General features: G+C 37.2%; 1 protein-coding gene across 1 annotated transcript in view; it reads left to right on the forward strand.

Annotated features, from left to right (window-relative positions):
• The window catches only part of MPDZ (multiple PDZ domain protein), an 85,368-nt gene that overhangs the window by 59,756 nt on the left and 10,699 nt on the right, over positions 1 to 14,913 (forward strand). Inside the window, exons 26-36 of the mRNA XM_010143201.1 lie at positions 5,296 to 5,458; positions 6,070 to 6,266; positions 7,899 to 7,990; positions 8,255 to 8,345; positions 8,683 to 8,763; positions 9,809 to 9,901; positions 9,994 to 10,068; positions 11,500 to 11,677; positions 14,210 to 14,355; positions 14,703 to 14,786; positions 14,892 to 14,912. Coding sequence (XP_010141503.1) covers positions 5,296 to 5,458; positions 6,070 to 6,266; positions 7,899 to 7,990; positions 8,255 to 8,345; positions 8,683 to 8,763; positions 9,809 to 9,901; positions 9,994 to 10,068; positions 11,500 to 11,677; positions 14,210 to 14,355; positions 14,703 to 14,786; positions 14,892 to 14,912 — 1,221 coding nt within the window. The remainder of the gene's footprint in view (positions 1 to 5,295; positions 5,459 to 6,069; positions 6,267 to 7,898; positions 7,991 to 8,254; positions 8,346 to 8,682; positions 8,764 to 9,808; positions 9,902 to 9,993; positions 10,069 to 11,499; positions 11,678 to 14,209; positions 14,356 to 14,702; positions 14,787 to 14,891; position 14,913) is intronic.

Consider the following 14,913-nt stretch of genomic DNA (forward strand, 5'->3'; position numbering starts at 1 on the left):
TAGGGAAACTGCCTCTTGACTTTGAGTGATGTGTCAGTGAAGAAACCTTGTTCATGCACAGCTCTACATTCTCATTGCTGAAGATACTGTAGAACCAAGACATATGTTGGCTTACCAAATCACATAACCTTTAGTTTTGCAAAATCATATTTGAGAATAAAGCTTTTCTATCTTCAGAAACATTTAAAATACCAAAATGCTTTAAGAAAATTTTGAAACAGCAGCATATACCTGGATTAAATTTCTGTGATATAACTGTACCAGTTGATGCTGCCAGCCTTTTGCGTTACTTTCTACTTACTATGGTTCTTATTTTCCAGCAGTGTTAAACTTGCATCCCTAAGATAGTTAGGCAATTGCCAAATGGATACACCTAGTGCAAAAATTACTTTAAAGTATACATTGAACAGTAATTCCAACATACTATACAAAATCAGAGCTGATCTCTCTATTAAACGGGTTGTGATCTCAAAATAGAGTGCAGAATGGAAACAACATAAAGAATATAAATGGTCAAATTGCATCCTTCAGTTATGTCTAAATGTGAAAACTGATTTTGTGTTAAATAATACTAATGAGGAAATACCTTGTATGGTTTAAGAAGACTGACAATTTAGTTTCATTAAACCATAAATTTAGAGAATTTTAGATGCATGCATGCACGTACAAAGTGATCTGTAAAAGTTATTATTAGATATGAATTCTGTTTAGATATGCCTGGTATTACAAAATCTCCTCTTTTGTGAAATACACAGTGAATGTGTTACCACAAGAGGTAAATCAAATGATGAGAATTATCTGTTGAAATAATTACCTATTATTAGTAAATAATATTGTTACTCTATTAAGATAAAACCAAACCTACTGCATTGTTACCAAGAATTGTGTTTGTTCTAATCCAGAAATCCACAATTAACTAATGTGTAAGAGTATCCCATATGCTGGACAAAACTGTACAAATATCACAGCAGGTAAATTTTCCGTTCATGCTGATGAATTCTGCACTTTTTATGGGCTAGAACAGGTATGAGGATTGATAGTTTTCCTCAGTGGTCTGCTAAACAGCTGATACAAACACGGCAAATACAATTTTGCTTAGCTTCACATTACTGTAGCAAAGTGCAGGAAGCAGATCCTGTTTGGTTAGCACAAACTGCTAAATGTGATTTTGTTTCGTAAGTCACAAAGGGTTCGTTTAAAAATGGTTTTGCTTGGTTTCTATTATTTCTCCTTTTAGAACCCTTCCCTGCCTTTACCCCAGAACAGTCTTCTCTGTAGGCCAGCTGTCTTCAGCAGCACTAACCCGTTTGCTGATTCTTCTCAGTTCAGCGCTAACAAGGTTGGATGATGATAACATTGTCTGCTTTTGAGTCACCTTATATGTGTGCTTCTTTGCCATTAGCATCTCTCTGCATTTAAATTCTTTTATACCAATTTGGGTAAAATACTGTGCTGATGAGAGTGGAAATTCTGTGTAGTGAGTTAGACACAGACACGCATGCATGAGGGAAAGTTTTAAAGAAGTTAAAAAAATGCCAGCTCCATTAGTTGTAACCACCAAATCTGATCTAATCAGAGCTACTAAAAGGGTGGGTTCTCAATTATGAAATCAGTCCCTGATCGGTCCCTCTTAAAATGTCCACCTGAGTGTAACTCTCTCATCAGTGTGAGGTGTTTTGCCGTTATGCACTTCATTTTCTTTTGACGTGGTTAGGAATTTCCAGCTTTGATACCTCTTTTTTTAAGTTTAAAAAAAAACCACAAACATTGGCAGTTTTCATTTTCTGATGTTGAAAATAATTCCTTTCTGCTTCTTGCAAATTCTTTTAATGCACCATGAACAAGATGCTGGCACATTTGGAAATATGAAAAACGTTCAGAAATTTTTTTTTTTTTGTCGTTAGTGCTTACTGCATGTTATTCATATCGGGAAGAGAGCTAACTTCTAACACAATAATAAATAAAGACTTAATTTTTGTGTGCATGCATTTCTGATTTAATAAATAATTTCTAGCTCGTTATACAACTTGGGATTGATTGTGCCCTTTGTTTTCCCATGTTGTCAAATATATCGAATGTACAATGAACATTTATTATAAGATGTGTGGTATAAAATTGCGTGTGTGTTTTTGAAACCTGTCTTTGTGTCTTACAGTTCTGAGGAAAGGGAGTAGGAGTGTAACAGAAATGATGGCTTATATTTTCTATATTTTCAAAAGTATTTCTGAAAAAAACCTGCATATTTTTAGAGAAAACCTAATGTTTTTGCAGCTACTGCATAATTCCTTTTTAAACATTGAGATAAAAAAGGCTTTTTGTCATCTCTGTCCGCTTCTGAACCAAGGTGCACGTACACTAAAAAACGTTGCTAAATTGAGATCCTTAATAACCCCTTGAATACTGTTGTCCATTTATAACTGAGTGAATAAAGTTGCTGCAGTTAGTAAAATGAATCTGTAATCAAAAATGAATTACTCATTAATAATGCTGTGTGTTGCCAAAGGTGCTATAACATGTGGATTGCTGTTTTCTGTTACTGTAGGAGGTACCGAATCCACTTAGGGTTACCTTCCGTTGTTCCCCAACTAACCCTTTTGCTCCCACACCGTTCAAGGTTTGTCTTGATTCCAGTGAGTGGGTCCTACCATATGTGTGCTGTATGTTTGTACATGGCCTGTGATACCTTCTGGAGAACTGCTGCTTCCCCCATGTGTGCCCCCTTTGTTGAAAGTGACTCTTTCAGCTCCAAACTTGCTGGCATTTTAAATATTTGCTTGTCTGTGATCAGAGTGGCAGTGATAGTCAAATGGGTTCATGCACTATCTCATGCTTTGCATTTTAAATGAAATACTGTGCCATGGCACACTGAAAGTATTTCATGAGTTAAAGCATTTTAGGTTTTTGTGTGTTGCCCGATTCAGGGAGAAAAAGTCTTATGTGTGTATACAGCTTATGTGAGGTACAGCTTCTGCTGCTGGTGGTGCATGAGTGTCAGGCTGACCTCTGGAGGAAGAACACAGTCTGCTCCTTCACCCAGATGTCTTATTAACACCCTTTTTACCCTTCTTCTCACAAAGGAGCCTTGCTTTTACTTTTGTTTCAGCTTTTTCTTAAATGTCAAAGATACTCAGATTTAGGTACATCTGCACACAGGTACAGAAGGAAGCATTTTTTTGTCAATCTGATGATGGTGGCTGCAGTTCATAAGTGCAAATCTGCCAGGATGTGGCCATACATCCACATGTTAAAGATCTTCCAGAGGTCCTAGACAGCAATTTTTCGTTCTTTATTTTTGGCCGTGTTGTCTTTAATTTTGCCAAGTTCTTGGGCACTGTTATTTACCAAGAGTACCACTAAAGTTGTATGTTATTTTTCGTTTTAAAACAGACTACTGTAAGCTCTGCTGAGCTGTATTTTCTCATTTTTTGTGTGTTATGTAGCTTTCTAGTTAAAGCTCTAGGAAGCACTCTGAAAAATTAGTGTTTCTAGAACTACTCCTCCCTTCACCCCTCCTTGAGATAGAAGTCTGTCACCAGCTTTTCTCTGTGGTAGATACATGAATTTTTTATTACGAAAAATCACTTTGAATGTCACTAAGTACTGTTTCCGCCCTCCTCTGATTCTGATGGGTTTGCTGGAATTTTGCTACTTCAGTTGAGGTTTATGTCTGCCCTGTAATTATTAGCATGTTTTGGAGTAAATTGTCATAAACTGTAAATAATTCCTATATGAAGTTTAGTGATGCAAGGTATCACCTCAGCAGGATTTGATTTGAAGCACAGATCAATGCGACTGATATAATGATGGAAAAAATCACGTAGCATTTATATGCATTTTTTATAAAAATTCCTGGCTTGGGTGCTGTATTAAAACTTGCCACACTTCTGACATTTAATGACTCCTAGAACAAGTTCCTGAAAGGAAGAAACGTGTTTTTCAAGTGGAAACAGAGTAAGGGAACTGAAATAGGGCTTTTGTGTTTTCTTTAAATCTTGGGAGTAAAGAAAGGGTGAAGGTAACTCATATTCCCTGTGAGGTGGGACTTTCCTTAAATCTCAGTATAACTAGGTTGGTAACTTACTAGTTTTTTCCATACCTTCAATTTAAAGCAGAATGAAGTCTTCCAAGGTGTATGTTGTTATGCGTTTCACTATTGCCTTTGATGAAGAAATTGTCTCAATGTTTTTGGCACCCAGAGACACCATCTGAGATACCGTGTTCAAACTTTTGCGAATGGAGGTAATGAAACCTGAAATGATGAGAAAAAGGGCTATAAGGCTAGGGCAACACCTGAAATTTCTAGTGAGAGAAAATTACTTGGTTTTCATCTGAAGTTTTTGTTGTTTTACATCAACAGCTGATTTGCCAAATAGCAAAGTCTCTTGAACATGCAGAAGCTTCAGACTGATGATGATCAGACAGGAGTTTCTTGCCTACATGTTTACTCTGAGCAAACCAAAATGATATAAATTGCAAACACTTGGCCAAATCCCTGATCAGAGCCCATAGTCCCCAGGTAAACTGATGAGAATGGGAGGCATACTAGGCTGTGGATTTGGCTGTTTAAATTAACCATTGTATTGCAGTAGTCATGTGCTTATAGTTTCTACCTTTTCGGAATATGAGTAGACCACATTCATCAAGACCAAAAGTATTTGTCTCCTTTTGGGATTTAGTCTGCATCCTCCTTTATTTGATCTCCCCTGTGTAGTTTACAGGAAACCAGTAAATAAGACTGAAAAAGTCCAGTTATTGTGGATTTCTTCAGTTATGATCTGTTTCATTTTGGTTTTAAGTTGTCCTCTCAGTTAATGTCAGTAATTTTCTTTTTTTCTGGAGGCACTTTTAAAGGCACCAAGTTCTTTGTTTCCTTTCCCTTTCCTCATATTTGTCTTCCAAAGCATATGATAGGAAGAAGTTCTGTACGGTGGCTTTTAAAAATAAAAGTCTTTTACAAATATGGCATTAAAAGAAAATCACGTGAGTCTTCATAAGAGACTTTTTAAAAAATGTAAAGTGACACATAAAACTTTACTGAATTGGGCTTTTATTGTGATATCTGTTTGCTTCCAAATACATTTTGGAATGATGTTATCTTTTACCTTGCCTGGTGTTTGTTTTTATCTTGTATCTCTTGCAGCCTTTCTGTGCTGTGTAATTAATTTAGAATTCCAGCTGCTTGGTATTTAAACTTCAAAATCATAGTCTTTGCCGTTTCAATGTTTTTCTGTACTAGTTTGCCCTACACAAAGTCTGCATTTCTCTTAGCCACTGCGTTTTTCTTACTCTCCACAGGCATTTGGTCAGGCTGATTTAGAGCCAGAAAAGGCTTCGCTTTGTAATTTGCCTCTGCCCCCTCCTTCAGCATTTTCAGGAATGAGCTGTGATGTTGCACAGTCATCTTCTAGCAGAGTCCCAGAGGATGTGGAGAAGGAGGATGAGTTCGGTTACAGCTGGAGTAAGTTTATCCTTTGGGATAATGTTTGAACTGTTCAGTGTTGAAGTAGTACTGTAACAGAAGGTGGCGGGGGGGATGTCCAGTAGGAATACTTTGTTCTTGTGTGCTCAATGATTTGAGTGTTAAGTATTGCTGTCAGCTTTCAGTTGTGCTTGGTCAGATGCACATGGTGAAATATTAAACTATTTTGTTCTTTTTCATTGCACTCCAATCTCTGTTTTCCTCGTGGTCCAAATTCACTGTTTCACATGTAGGACTACTTGAAGAATTTCAGTGTGTTCTAGTTAACTGATGGCAGTGATTGATGTGATAGCTTCTGTTGCATGAAGATGTTACTGGAGGGAAGATTATTGCTCTTATGTGAGAAATGTCTTTTTGTAAGAGAAGTTTTAATGTTTCCCAAGTTAGAAGGAAAACAATGAACTAGAAATTATGTTATAAATCACCTAAGGCTTAGTTTAAACAAAAATGTGGTGTAGACTTGAAATTTTATCCAGTTTGGGATTCTTCTGTCAGATACTGCCCACTGGACATTGATTTTGACTCCCTAAGCAACTTGTGAAACTTTCTAGTGTAAATCCAACCTCTGCTGCCTACACTTTTACATTTAGAAAAGATTGTGCAGCGCTATGGAAATCTACCAGGGGAGCTACATATGATTGAGCTGGAAAAAGGAAGGACGGGTCTGGGACTTAGTCTGGCTGGTAACAAAGACCGATCCAGGATGAGTGTCTTTATAGTGGGAATTGATCCAAATGGAGCAGCTGGCAAAGATGGCAGGTTACAGATTGCAGATGAATTACTAGAGGTGAGTTTTTGTAATTTATACTGAACATGCTGACTTAAAAATGCACTAAAATACTAGATTCTTGCTGCAATATAGATGTTCTTCAGTGGACTTTGAAATCCTGAAGTTATCCAAGTTGGCATCACTGTCAACTGTCAGATTTTCATTCTGGTGTGTTCCAAATAGTTGAAGGTGGGTTTTTATTCTTCCTATTTATAGTAGTACTAAGTAAAGGTGTGTGTATTTGAAATCAATAAAAATGGGGGATGACAGCAGTTTCTGTGATACGGAGATGTACGGAAGACTATGCATTGCAGACCATGAGAAATACGGAAGTCCTTTAGTCTATCCTCCTGTGAAGTGCTCCATACTTTGTAATTACTCCTCTGCCTACTGACAGTGTGGTCATATGAGAATATTTTTATGTTGTGTTAACATATAAAAAGGAAATTAAATTGGCGGAACAGGAACAGATCCATTTATATTATGGACTTTCATCTCATGACACATTCGGACTGTTTTCTAGTGGCTTTGTGGAGACACTCAACCACTGAATGTGCAGCTAACATTCCCAATGTATATGAACATAAGGTATATTTTTATATTACAATGGTTCAGGTGATGATTCTTGCAGATGTATTCTCTGCTATAGCTTCTCCCATTCTTTCTGGTAACAGTAGGTAACATTACCCTCACAGAAATACTTTCCATAGCTCCAAAACTGTATGTGGAAGTGTTTGAGGATCCACTGAGAAGATGGTACAGGGAGGGAAATGGTGAGACTGAAAAAATCTTGAGGGACACAGGGAATAAATGAGTAGACTAACGGTTGCAGACGAGGAGAGAAACTAAGCGATCTGTGACCATGTGGACCTAGTCTCATGGAGGCATCTATTAATTGCAAAGCCCAATGTTACCTGGTACATGGTTCTCTTAAATCAGTTAAAACTTCTGTTTTTAAAACCTTGATGTTGCAGATGCAAACGTCGTTTTCCAGTCATTTCCACTGTATTAGAGTGGACTTCTGCACTGTAGTTTTCAGTTTCTGAGAACAAATGAAACTAATAAAATGTGAGTGAATAATGGCTTTATTCTGAATAGTCACACTGATATCACAATTGTATCTGAGTCCTAGGAGTTTCAAAGGGTTTCACTGAGTCTACTCTGCCGAATGAAGACAATGACTGTCAAGTCAAATCTTGAGATGTAAATGCACCATTGTTCAGACTCCTGTGTATATAGTGCCTGTCTCAGAGCTGAGATTTAAGAAATAATAGCAATCTTAGTGCTGGATATAAACAATCCATGTATTTGTTATGGTTAGAATGTCCCATGGCCCTGCTTTATCATCACATTAGTCATGAGGCAATGTCAATGGCAAGTGGAAATAAATGGTGTGCCAAGTTAACTCAGTATAACTCAGAGATGACATTTGTAGCACTGTGACAGCGGTAGTCTCACATCAGACTATAAGAAATATTTTACTGGAAGAAGGAAGTGAAAGCAGGACACAAGATACTCTGTTATTTTAATACAATTGCTGCTTTAGCTGTTGATGTGGGATAATGGAATTTTTTTAAGGCTTAAAAATTAGTTGTAAGTATAAAGGAATTAAAATATTTTGAGAAATAATTGCTATCTTCCTTGATATAGATAAATGGGCATATACTCTATGGAAGAACTCATCAGAATGCTTCTTCAATAATCAAATGTGCACCATCTAAAGTAAAAATAATCTTTATCAGGTAAGTTCTTGTTAAAGATTTGTTTAAGAAGGTTTATTTTTAATATGCTCAAGTTTTGCACTGATAGCTTCTGTTTCATTTTTGATTTTGGTAAGGTAGATGTGCTTCTGAACCCAATTCTTATTAAGTATGTCTTGAGCTTTCTGTTTTGGTATTTGCATTGCGAGTGCCAGAGAAAGAAAGCACTGGATGTAAACTTTTTCTAGGAGATAGGGTGCTGTATAACTGCATTCTTACTGCATTCTTTAACTGAATCTGTTGTAGAAATAAAGATGCACTAAATCAGATGGCTGTTTGTCCTGCAAAATCAGTAGAGGCATCACAGTGTGCTTCAGGGACACTTCAACATCAAGAGGTAAAGTAAATTTGTGTTTTTCTCATTTGACTGATACACTAACATTGCTCTGGATAGAGGGGTTGCCCTGTCTGCTTGGCAAATACTACAAAAGAAAAAGAAATCCAAGGGAAAAACAAATGAGATGTTAGTAAAGCTGCTAAATTTAGTACAGCTGCGCTCAATTCTGTTTTATTGTATGTTCATCTAAGTTGTTAAGTAAATCTTGCATTCCTGTGCATAGGCTTATAGCAGTTTAAATAAATTCAGAAAATTATCAGGCCCGTTTTAAATGACTGTGCACTCCTTTAGTTTCATGCAAAATGTTGAGTATAGTTATGTTTTCATTTTCTGTTAGATTGATATCAGTGCTGCAAATTCCAGTGCTTGTTCTGACTTCAGTTCATGTAAAAACATTCAGTATGTGGAACTCCCTAAGGTATGTGCTGAAAATTAAATTTACATCAGCCACATCTGTATTTACTAGCTCGCTTTTTTGTAATGGAGTCCCTGTTATGGAAAACAAACGTCTCTTACTTACTGGAAGTCAGAATAGAGATTTCTAGAGGTCTTTTCTTCCTATTTGTGAATGGGCCTCAAAGTTTTCCTGATGTAATGGCTGAGTTGGGCAGCCTCATGAATCTCTTCACATAAATTTGCCAATTGTTCTGTGTGTCTGCAAGAAGTCACCTCTTGTCCTATTCACAGAACTTTTGGTAACCAGCTGCTGGTGGTGCCTCAGGTAAAATCATTGCCTTAGTTGTTCAAGGTAAATGAATTAGCAGATTATAAGCTCCAAATGTCGCCAGACAGCATACATATTTAGTGAAAGTTGTGCAGCTGGGAGAAAATGGCCAGGTGTCTGTAACTATGAAGCTTCCAAATGAGGGTGGAAATGTAGCCGCTCCTGCTTATTGACATGGAGAAGACAGTTGCATTCAGTGGACATAAGGATAGAGATTTGCAGACTGTAAGTTCATCTCCTTTGAAGGCACATAGGCTTCCATTATTAACCAGGAGAATATTTTACAGATAATGCTATCCAGTTGATTTAATTCTAGGTGAAATCATTAGAGAAATTTCTCTTTACTATAAACATTCACTGATTTCATTTTGCCATTCTCTGTATTTTCCACTCCTGTGTGTATTTTTTCTGTGGTTTCAAATAATGAATTTAAGCTATAGCATGAAGTTTTGTTTACCTTAGTTTGTAGATTCAAAACATTATTTGTTTCTTACTCCTACTTACAAATTTAACAACTGAATCACAATTTACTTTTTAAGTTTCAAAGGAATGGATTTGAATTTAGAAGTGTTTCAGGTTTATCTTGGTAGCAAATAATTAGTTTAAAACAAAAACATTGATGGATTGTGAAAACCGAAACTTTTGTTACATCTACTGGCTTCATTAGTCTTTAGTGAATGTATTCTAAGAATTTGAAAAACACATTACGTAACCGTTTGCTTTTTTCTGTTTGCCCCAGGATCAAGGAGGCTTTGGAATTGCCATTAGTGAAGAAGAAACAACTAATGGAGTAGTTATTAAGAACTTAACAGATCATGGTGCAGCAGCAAAGGTGTGAGAACATTTAAAATCCAAATAGGGAATGAAAAATGTTTTTTGGAGTAGCAGCCAGAGCTGACTTTTTTCTTCTATTTTTGTTTCTAGGATGGACGAATCAAAGTTGGAGATCAGATCCTGGCAGTGGATGATGAAGTTGTTGTAGGATATCCAGTAGAAAAGGTGCTTTTGAAATGTCAAGGATGTTGCAGAAATCACACCGCTTATTGTAGGAGGTGATTGTGTCTTAAACAAGTGAGGTTTTTGACTATACTCTTGACTTCATTTTCAAAGCTGGCTAAAGAATAAAAGATCTGCAGTTATTGTCTGGATAGGGAAACTATTGCGGAACAAGATAAACCCTGAATTTAAAATTCAGCTTCTGTTTACATTAATGCACTACATGAATCCCTGTGCTACAAACGTAATTCCTGCCGCCCCTTGGTTCAGATCTGATGACCAAGAGGCACTTAGTTGTGGGACAAAAAGTCCCACAAAAAGTCATGAACTGTAGCTCAATAATGACTCTTCATAGCTACTCCACTTTAATAGTATTAGAACCAGTAGAATTGATATGTATAAATTTACATGGGTGAGTTGCATCAGTGATAAATCAGATGATGAACTAGACTTATACGTGGGGAGTGTCTGTAATGACAGCCTGATTATATTCCAGCCCTAGTATTTCAAAGCTTTGGAGAAAACTTGACTCCATTCCTAAATAATAAGATTTATTTTTAAATTCTAGCACTGCAAACTCAGTTTGGGTTCTGTAACGAATCAAGGAGGACATTTTTCTAGCACCTGCCTTGCTACCAAGAAAAATGATTCTTAAGGCATGAGAAGATTACTTTCTGTTTGTAAAAGGGCAATTAGGAGATCATCCATCTTACTCTTTGACATGCTGCTATTTCTGAAGCAGTAAATGGGTAAAAGATAGTTAAGTAGGGAAGCAGGGAAGTAGGCAGGCTTTGGAAGAAGGTACAGAGATTGAGTAAGTAATTTCTGAAAATATTTCTAATTCTACTGAAATGTTAAGTCTTGGGAGGATTTGGAGTCTTTTCTATGAGATGGCAATTAATTTTGAAGGTTTTTGATTATCCCTTTTAAACTAGATTTTGCATTACATCCTAATAGCCTTCTCTCCCTACCATAGTTCAGATAATGTTTTCAGATTTTCCTTCCAGCCATGCATCTGATTACGGAACTAGGATGGAAGTAGCACTTTTATTTAAATCGAGAGATGTTGTGGTGTTGACTTCTGTGGTATCAGAGTTGGGCTCTGCCCAAGCATTAAATTTGTTTTTTCTAGTAATTGCTATTAATACAGTGTTTTGTCCAGAGAAGCTGTCAAAAGACTGCTACATTCTCATCTGGTATAGTTTGGCAAAATGTCATGGAAGCTACAACTAACGTTAGCCAGGTCTGACCCACGGTTAGCTTTATTGCTCTTTGCTATAAAAAACATCAATATTTGTCCTTCTTCATTTCCAAGAAAACCTTCAGGATTGTGACTTGTAGCTCATTTGGTAGAACAGTTCTTCGGCTTTGTTTTTGTTTCACAACTGAACCATCCACTTACACACTTCACCAGCTTTTCTCTTTATCATTCAGTTTATTAGTCTCCTGAAGACATCCAAAACTGTCGTGAGGCTTACCGTCAGTTCAGCAGAGGCGGATAACATGACTGCAGCACTGGGTCCTTCCAGCACTGGCCCATCAGAGAGGAGGAATATACAGCTGCCAGCAACTGTCCCCTCTTCCAGCTCACCTGAACCAGAAGCAGTCAAAAGTAAGGTTCTCCTTCTGTGTCGATCTTCACTGGGGTTGTGAGGTAAAAATGAAGACCCACCTTGTAAACAAATTTTCTGTATGAGCTCAGCTGTCTTCTGAGTTGTATTTTCTAGTAGTTTCAGATTTCAGATCAATCTAAATAAAGCCGTAAGGCTTGACACTGAAGACCTATCTCCTGCCTTCCCACTGGCCTGTTGCAGAGGAGAGAGGGATTTCCACTTCCATGTCAAAGGCTGTTCAGCCGGTACCCCTGTCATCATTGTCTAGAACTAAGTGGAAGGCATTTCTTTAAATGAGGAAGAAAAGGTGTGTCATGTTTCCTAGAACAGGGGCATGGTTGAGACTGTCTTGCCTTTTATGACTAACCACATTTGACTCTCCGCCTTAAGAGTGGAGAGTTGAGATGCGACTGATGAAGGTTAAGCAACACAGTACTCAGAAGCTAATAATAACTTGATGTGCCTATCAGAGTTAATTTATGTACGTCACTGAAGGCATTACTGAGTCACATTTCTGTTGCTTATTACTAGCAGTAGTGTTGATACACAGTAATACTAATGTAAAGAAAATTTAAGTAAGATATGAGAGACCTAGTAGGTAATAATTCTATTGTCTTCCCTTCTGCATTTAGTTCTGGAGTAAAATCTCTTGCTTTGTCCAAGTCTCTCCCTTCCACCATCACCCTGCCACAGCAAGTCTTAGGGATGAGGTGGGACCAGATGGAGGTTTCAGCAGTGCTCCCTCCTGGCAATTTGTGATTGCAGCTTGGCTTCACTATCATTTACACACATCCACAACCCAGTCATTGGAAGATCTCCCTCCTCTTGTTTCTGCACTGGATTTTGTAATCTATTCCCCTGTTTTCTTTTACCGTGCTCACCTTCTAGCTTCCCTTGCACCTTGTTTGCTCTGCACAGACTCATTCCAAATAAGCAACCCATTCCTAAACTACTTTTTCCCTGTTGGTATGATTTCTAGTCCATATCTACCCAATTTTGGTGTTTCCAGCAGCGCTGTGTAGGCAATTTTTGGCCCAGTAGTGATGCAGCTACCTAGATGAGGTCAACCTTGCATACTAAGACTCCCAATTCTTCAGTTCATGTATTTCATGTACATTTTATGCCTTCTGGACATTTTCCCACTTAGTCGGAACTAAGCTTGAGTAGTTGCTCATAATAGACATGAAGAACTTGCATAACAGAGCAGTAGAGTAATGTGTTCTCTACTCTCACCAAAACTTTACTCTTAAAAGGTCTTAATTGCCCTTCTGGTTCCCTTCAGAGGCCAAGACTTCAAATTTTGAGGTTTACTGTTCCTGCAGGACCTATTGCTTATATTATACCTGAGTATTTATGTAACGTATATCTGTATTGCTGAATGGACAAGGCCTTTGTTAGTTTCAGTGGAGCTTCTTTCAATCGGTGCTCTTTTAAAGTACCTCAAAAGGATTGTACCTTTTGGAAAAAAGATAGTTTTGTTGTTTCTTTAAAGGACAGAGGACATCAGTGACAGGCAATCTGGACATACCAGATTCAATTGCTTATTCTTTCCTTTAGATCCTATACAGGATCTCCTCCTAGTATTTTTAGCTTTTTTTTTTTCTGTGAAGGATACAGAACTGACTAAAATACTGAAGCAAAGATTCATTTGTGACATACCAGAGATACTGAATTTACAGATAAATTGCTACTTAAGGATATATATATTTGCACTATGGGAGTATCTATTTACACCATGAAACTTACTGCTTCAAAAAGCTGGCCAGTTGAAAGTTGGACTGGTATAAAAAAGATCATTTTGAAGGCCACTAAATATAGTGATGTGTGCAAAACGTTTGACGTGAGCATGGATTGGTGGACTTGTGAAATGTTTGATTCATATATAACATTCTTTCTCATGGTACAGTTATGAGTCTGAGATGGAATATTTAGTTAGATGGACCTTGACTTGACCCACTGCAAAAGTGTAGAGCTTGCGTCCTTGAGTCCATGTATTAATACATCTATGTACTAAATTTGTCTCTAATCTACCTTGTATAGTTGCTGCTATAGATGTTTAAATTAAATTCTATCCTAAATAGAATTTGTTGTGTGCAGTAGCTTCTTTGGCTATCCAGACTGTATATTTAATGGTATAAAAATGGGGCAACTGTACAAGGTAGATTAGAGACAAATTTAGTACATAGATGTATTAATACATCTATGTACTAAATTTGTCTCTAATCTACCTTGTATAGTTGCTGCTATAGATGTTTAAATTAAATTCTATCCTAAATAGAATTTGTTGTGTGCAGTAGCTTCTTTGGCTATCCAGACTGTATATTTAATGGTATAAAAATGGGGCAACTGTGATTAAAACTACTGGAGTGTTGTCTGAGGGAAAAGGGAGAGTTGGCAGCATCGTTTTCTGTAGGGCAGCTGTTCAGCTATTGCTGTAGAGCTATCAGTGGACTCTCAAAATGCTGTTTTAAGGTCATTTTTTGGGTATCAAGCCCTCTTTCTGTAACCAGGATGTTTAATTGTTGTTTTAGACACAAGCAGATCTTCAACTCCAGCCACATTAGCCTCTGACCCAGCTACTTGTCCCATCATTCCTGGATGTGAAACAACTATTGATATCTCGAAAGGGCGGACTGGTCTTGGACTGAGCATTGTTGGAGGAGCAGACACTTTGCTGGTTGGTTGGAAAAATATGTGTGTCACTAAAGTGCGATAAAAATAATGAAATTAAAATGTCTGATAGAAATGATTTTTTTTCTTCATGTGTTTCTGTAGTGTTTATAGAAAGATACCAAAAGTACCGGTTCAAAGAAGGGAAAAGAAAAGGAAAAAAGAAGAAAAAAGCACTTTTCTAATTGAAAGTTTAAATAAAGTTCTTAAAATATTTCTGTAATTTGTTCATCATATGTCTGACTGTTCTGTTTGTTACTGATGAATTATAGTAGTATTTATCAGTTGCTCTTTGTTCGAAGCAGGGGCATGGTCTTTCAACATGCAATTTATTTTTGTTTTATTTATCCACAGGGAGCAATCATTATCCATGAAGTATATGAAGAAGGAGCAGCATCTAAAGATGGGAGACTGTGGGCTGGAGATCAGATATTAGAGGTGTAGTGGTTTCTTTGGTCACTTTTACTGTCATTTGCTAGCTAGGCATCTTCTATTTGCCTGTTGTTAAGTCCTGTGCATTTTATCGGTATACTTTCACTGCAGGTGAATGGAATTGACCTCAGGA

This window comes from Buceros rhinoceros, unplaced genomic scaffold (genome assembly GCF_000710305.1).
Source record: "Buceros rhinoceros silvestris isolate BGI_N320 unplaced genomic scaffold, ASM71030v1 scaffold7829, whole genome shotgun sequence".
In the NCBI taxonomy this organism is placed as follows: domain Eukaryota; kingdom Metazoa; phylum Chordata; class Aves; order Bucerotiformes; family Bucerotidae; genus Buceros; species Buceros rhinoceros.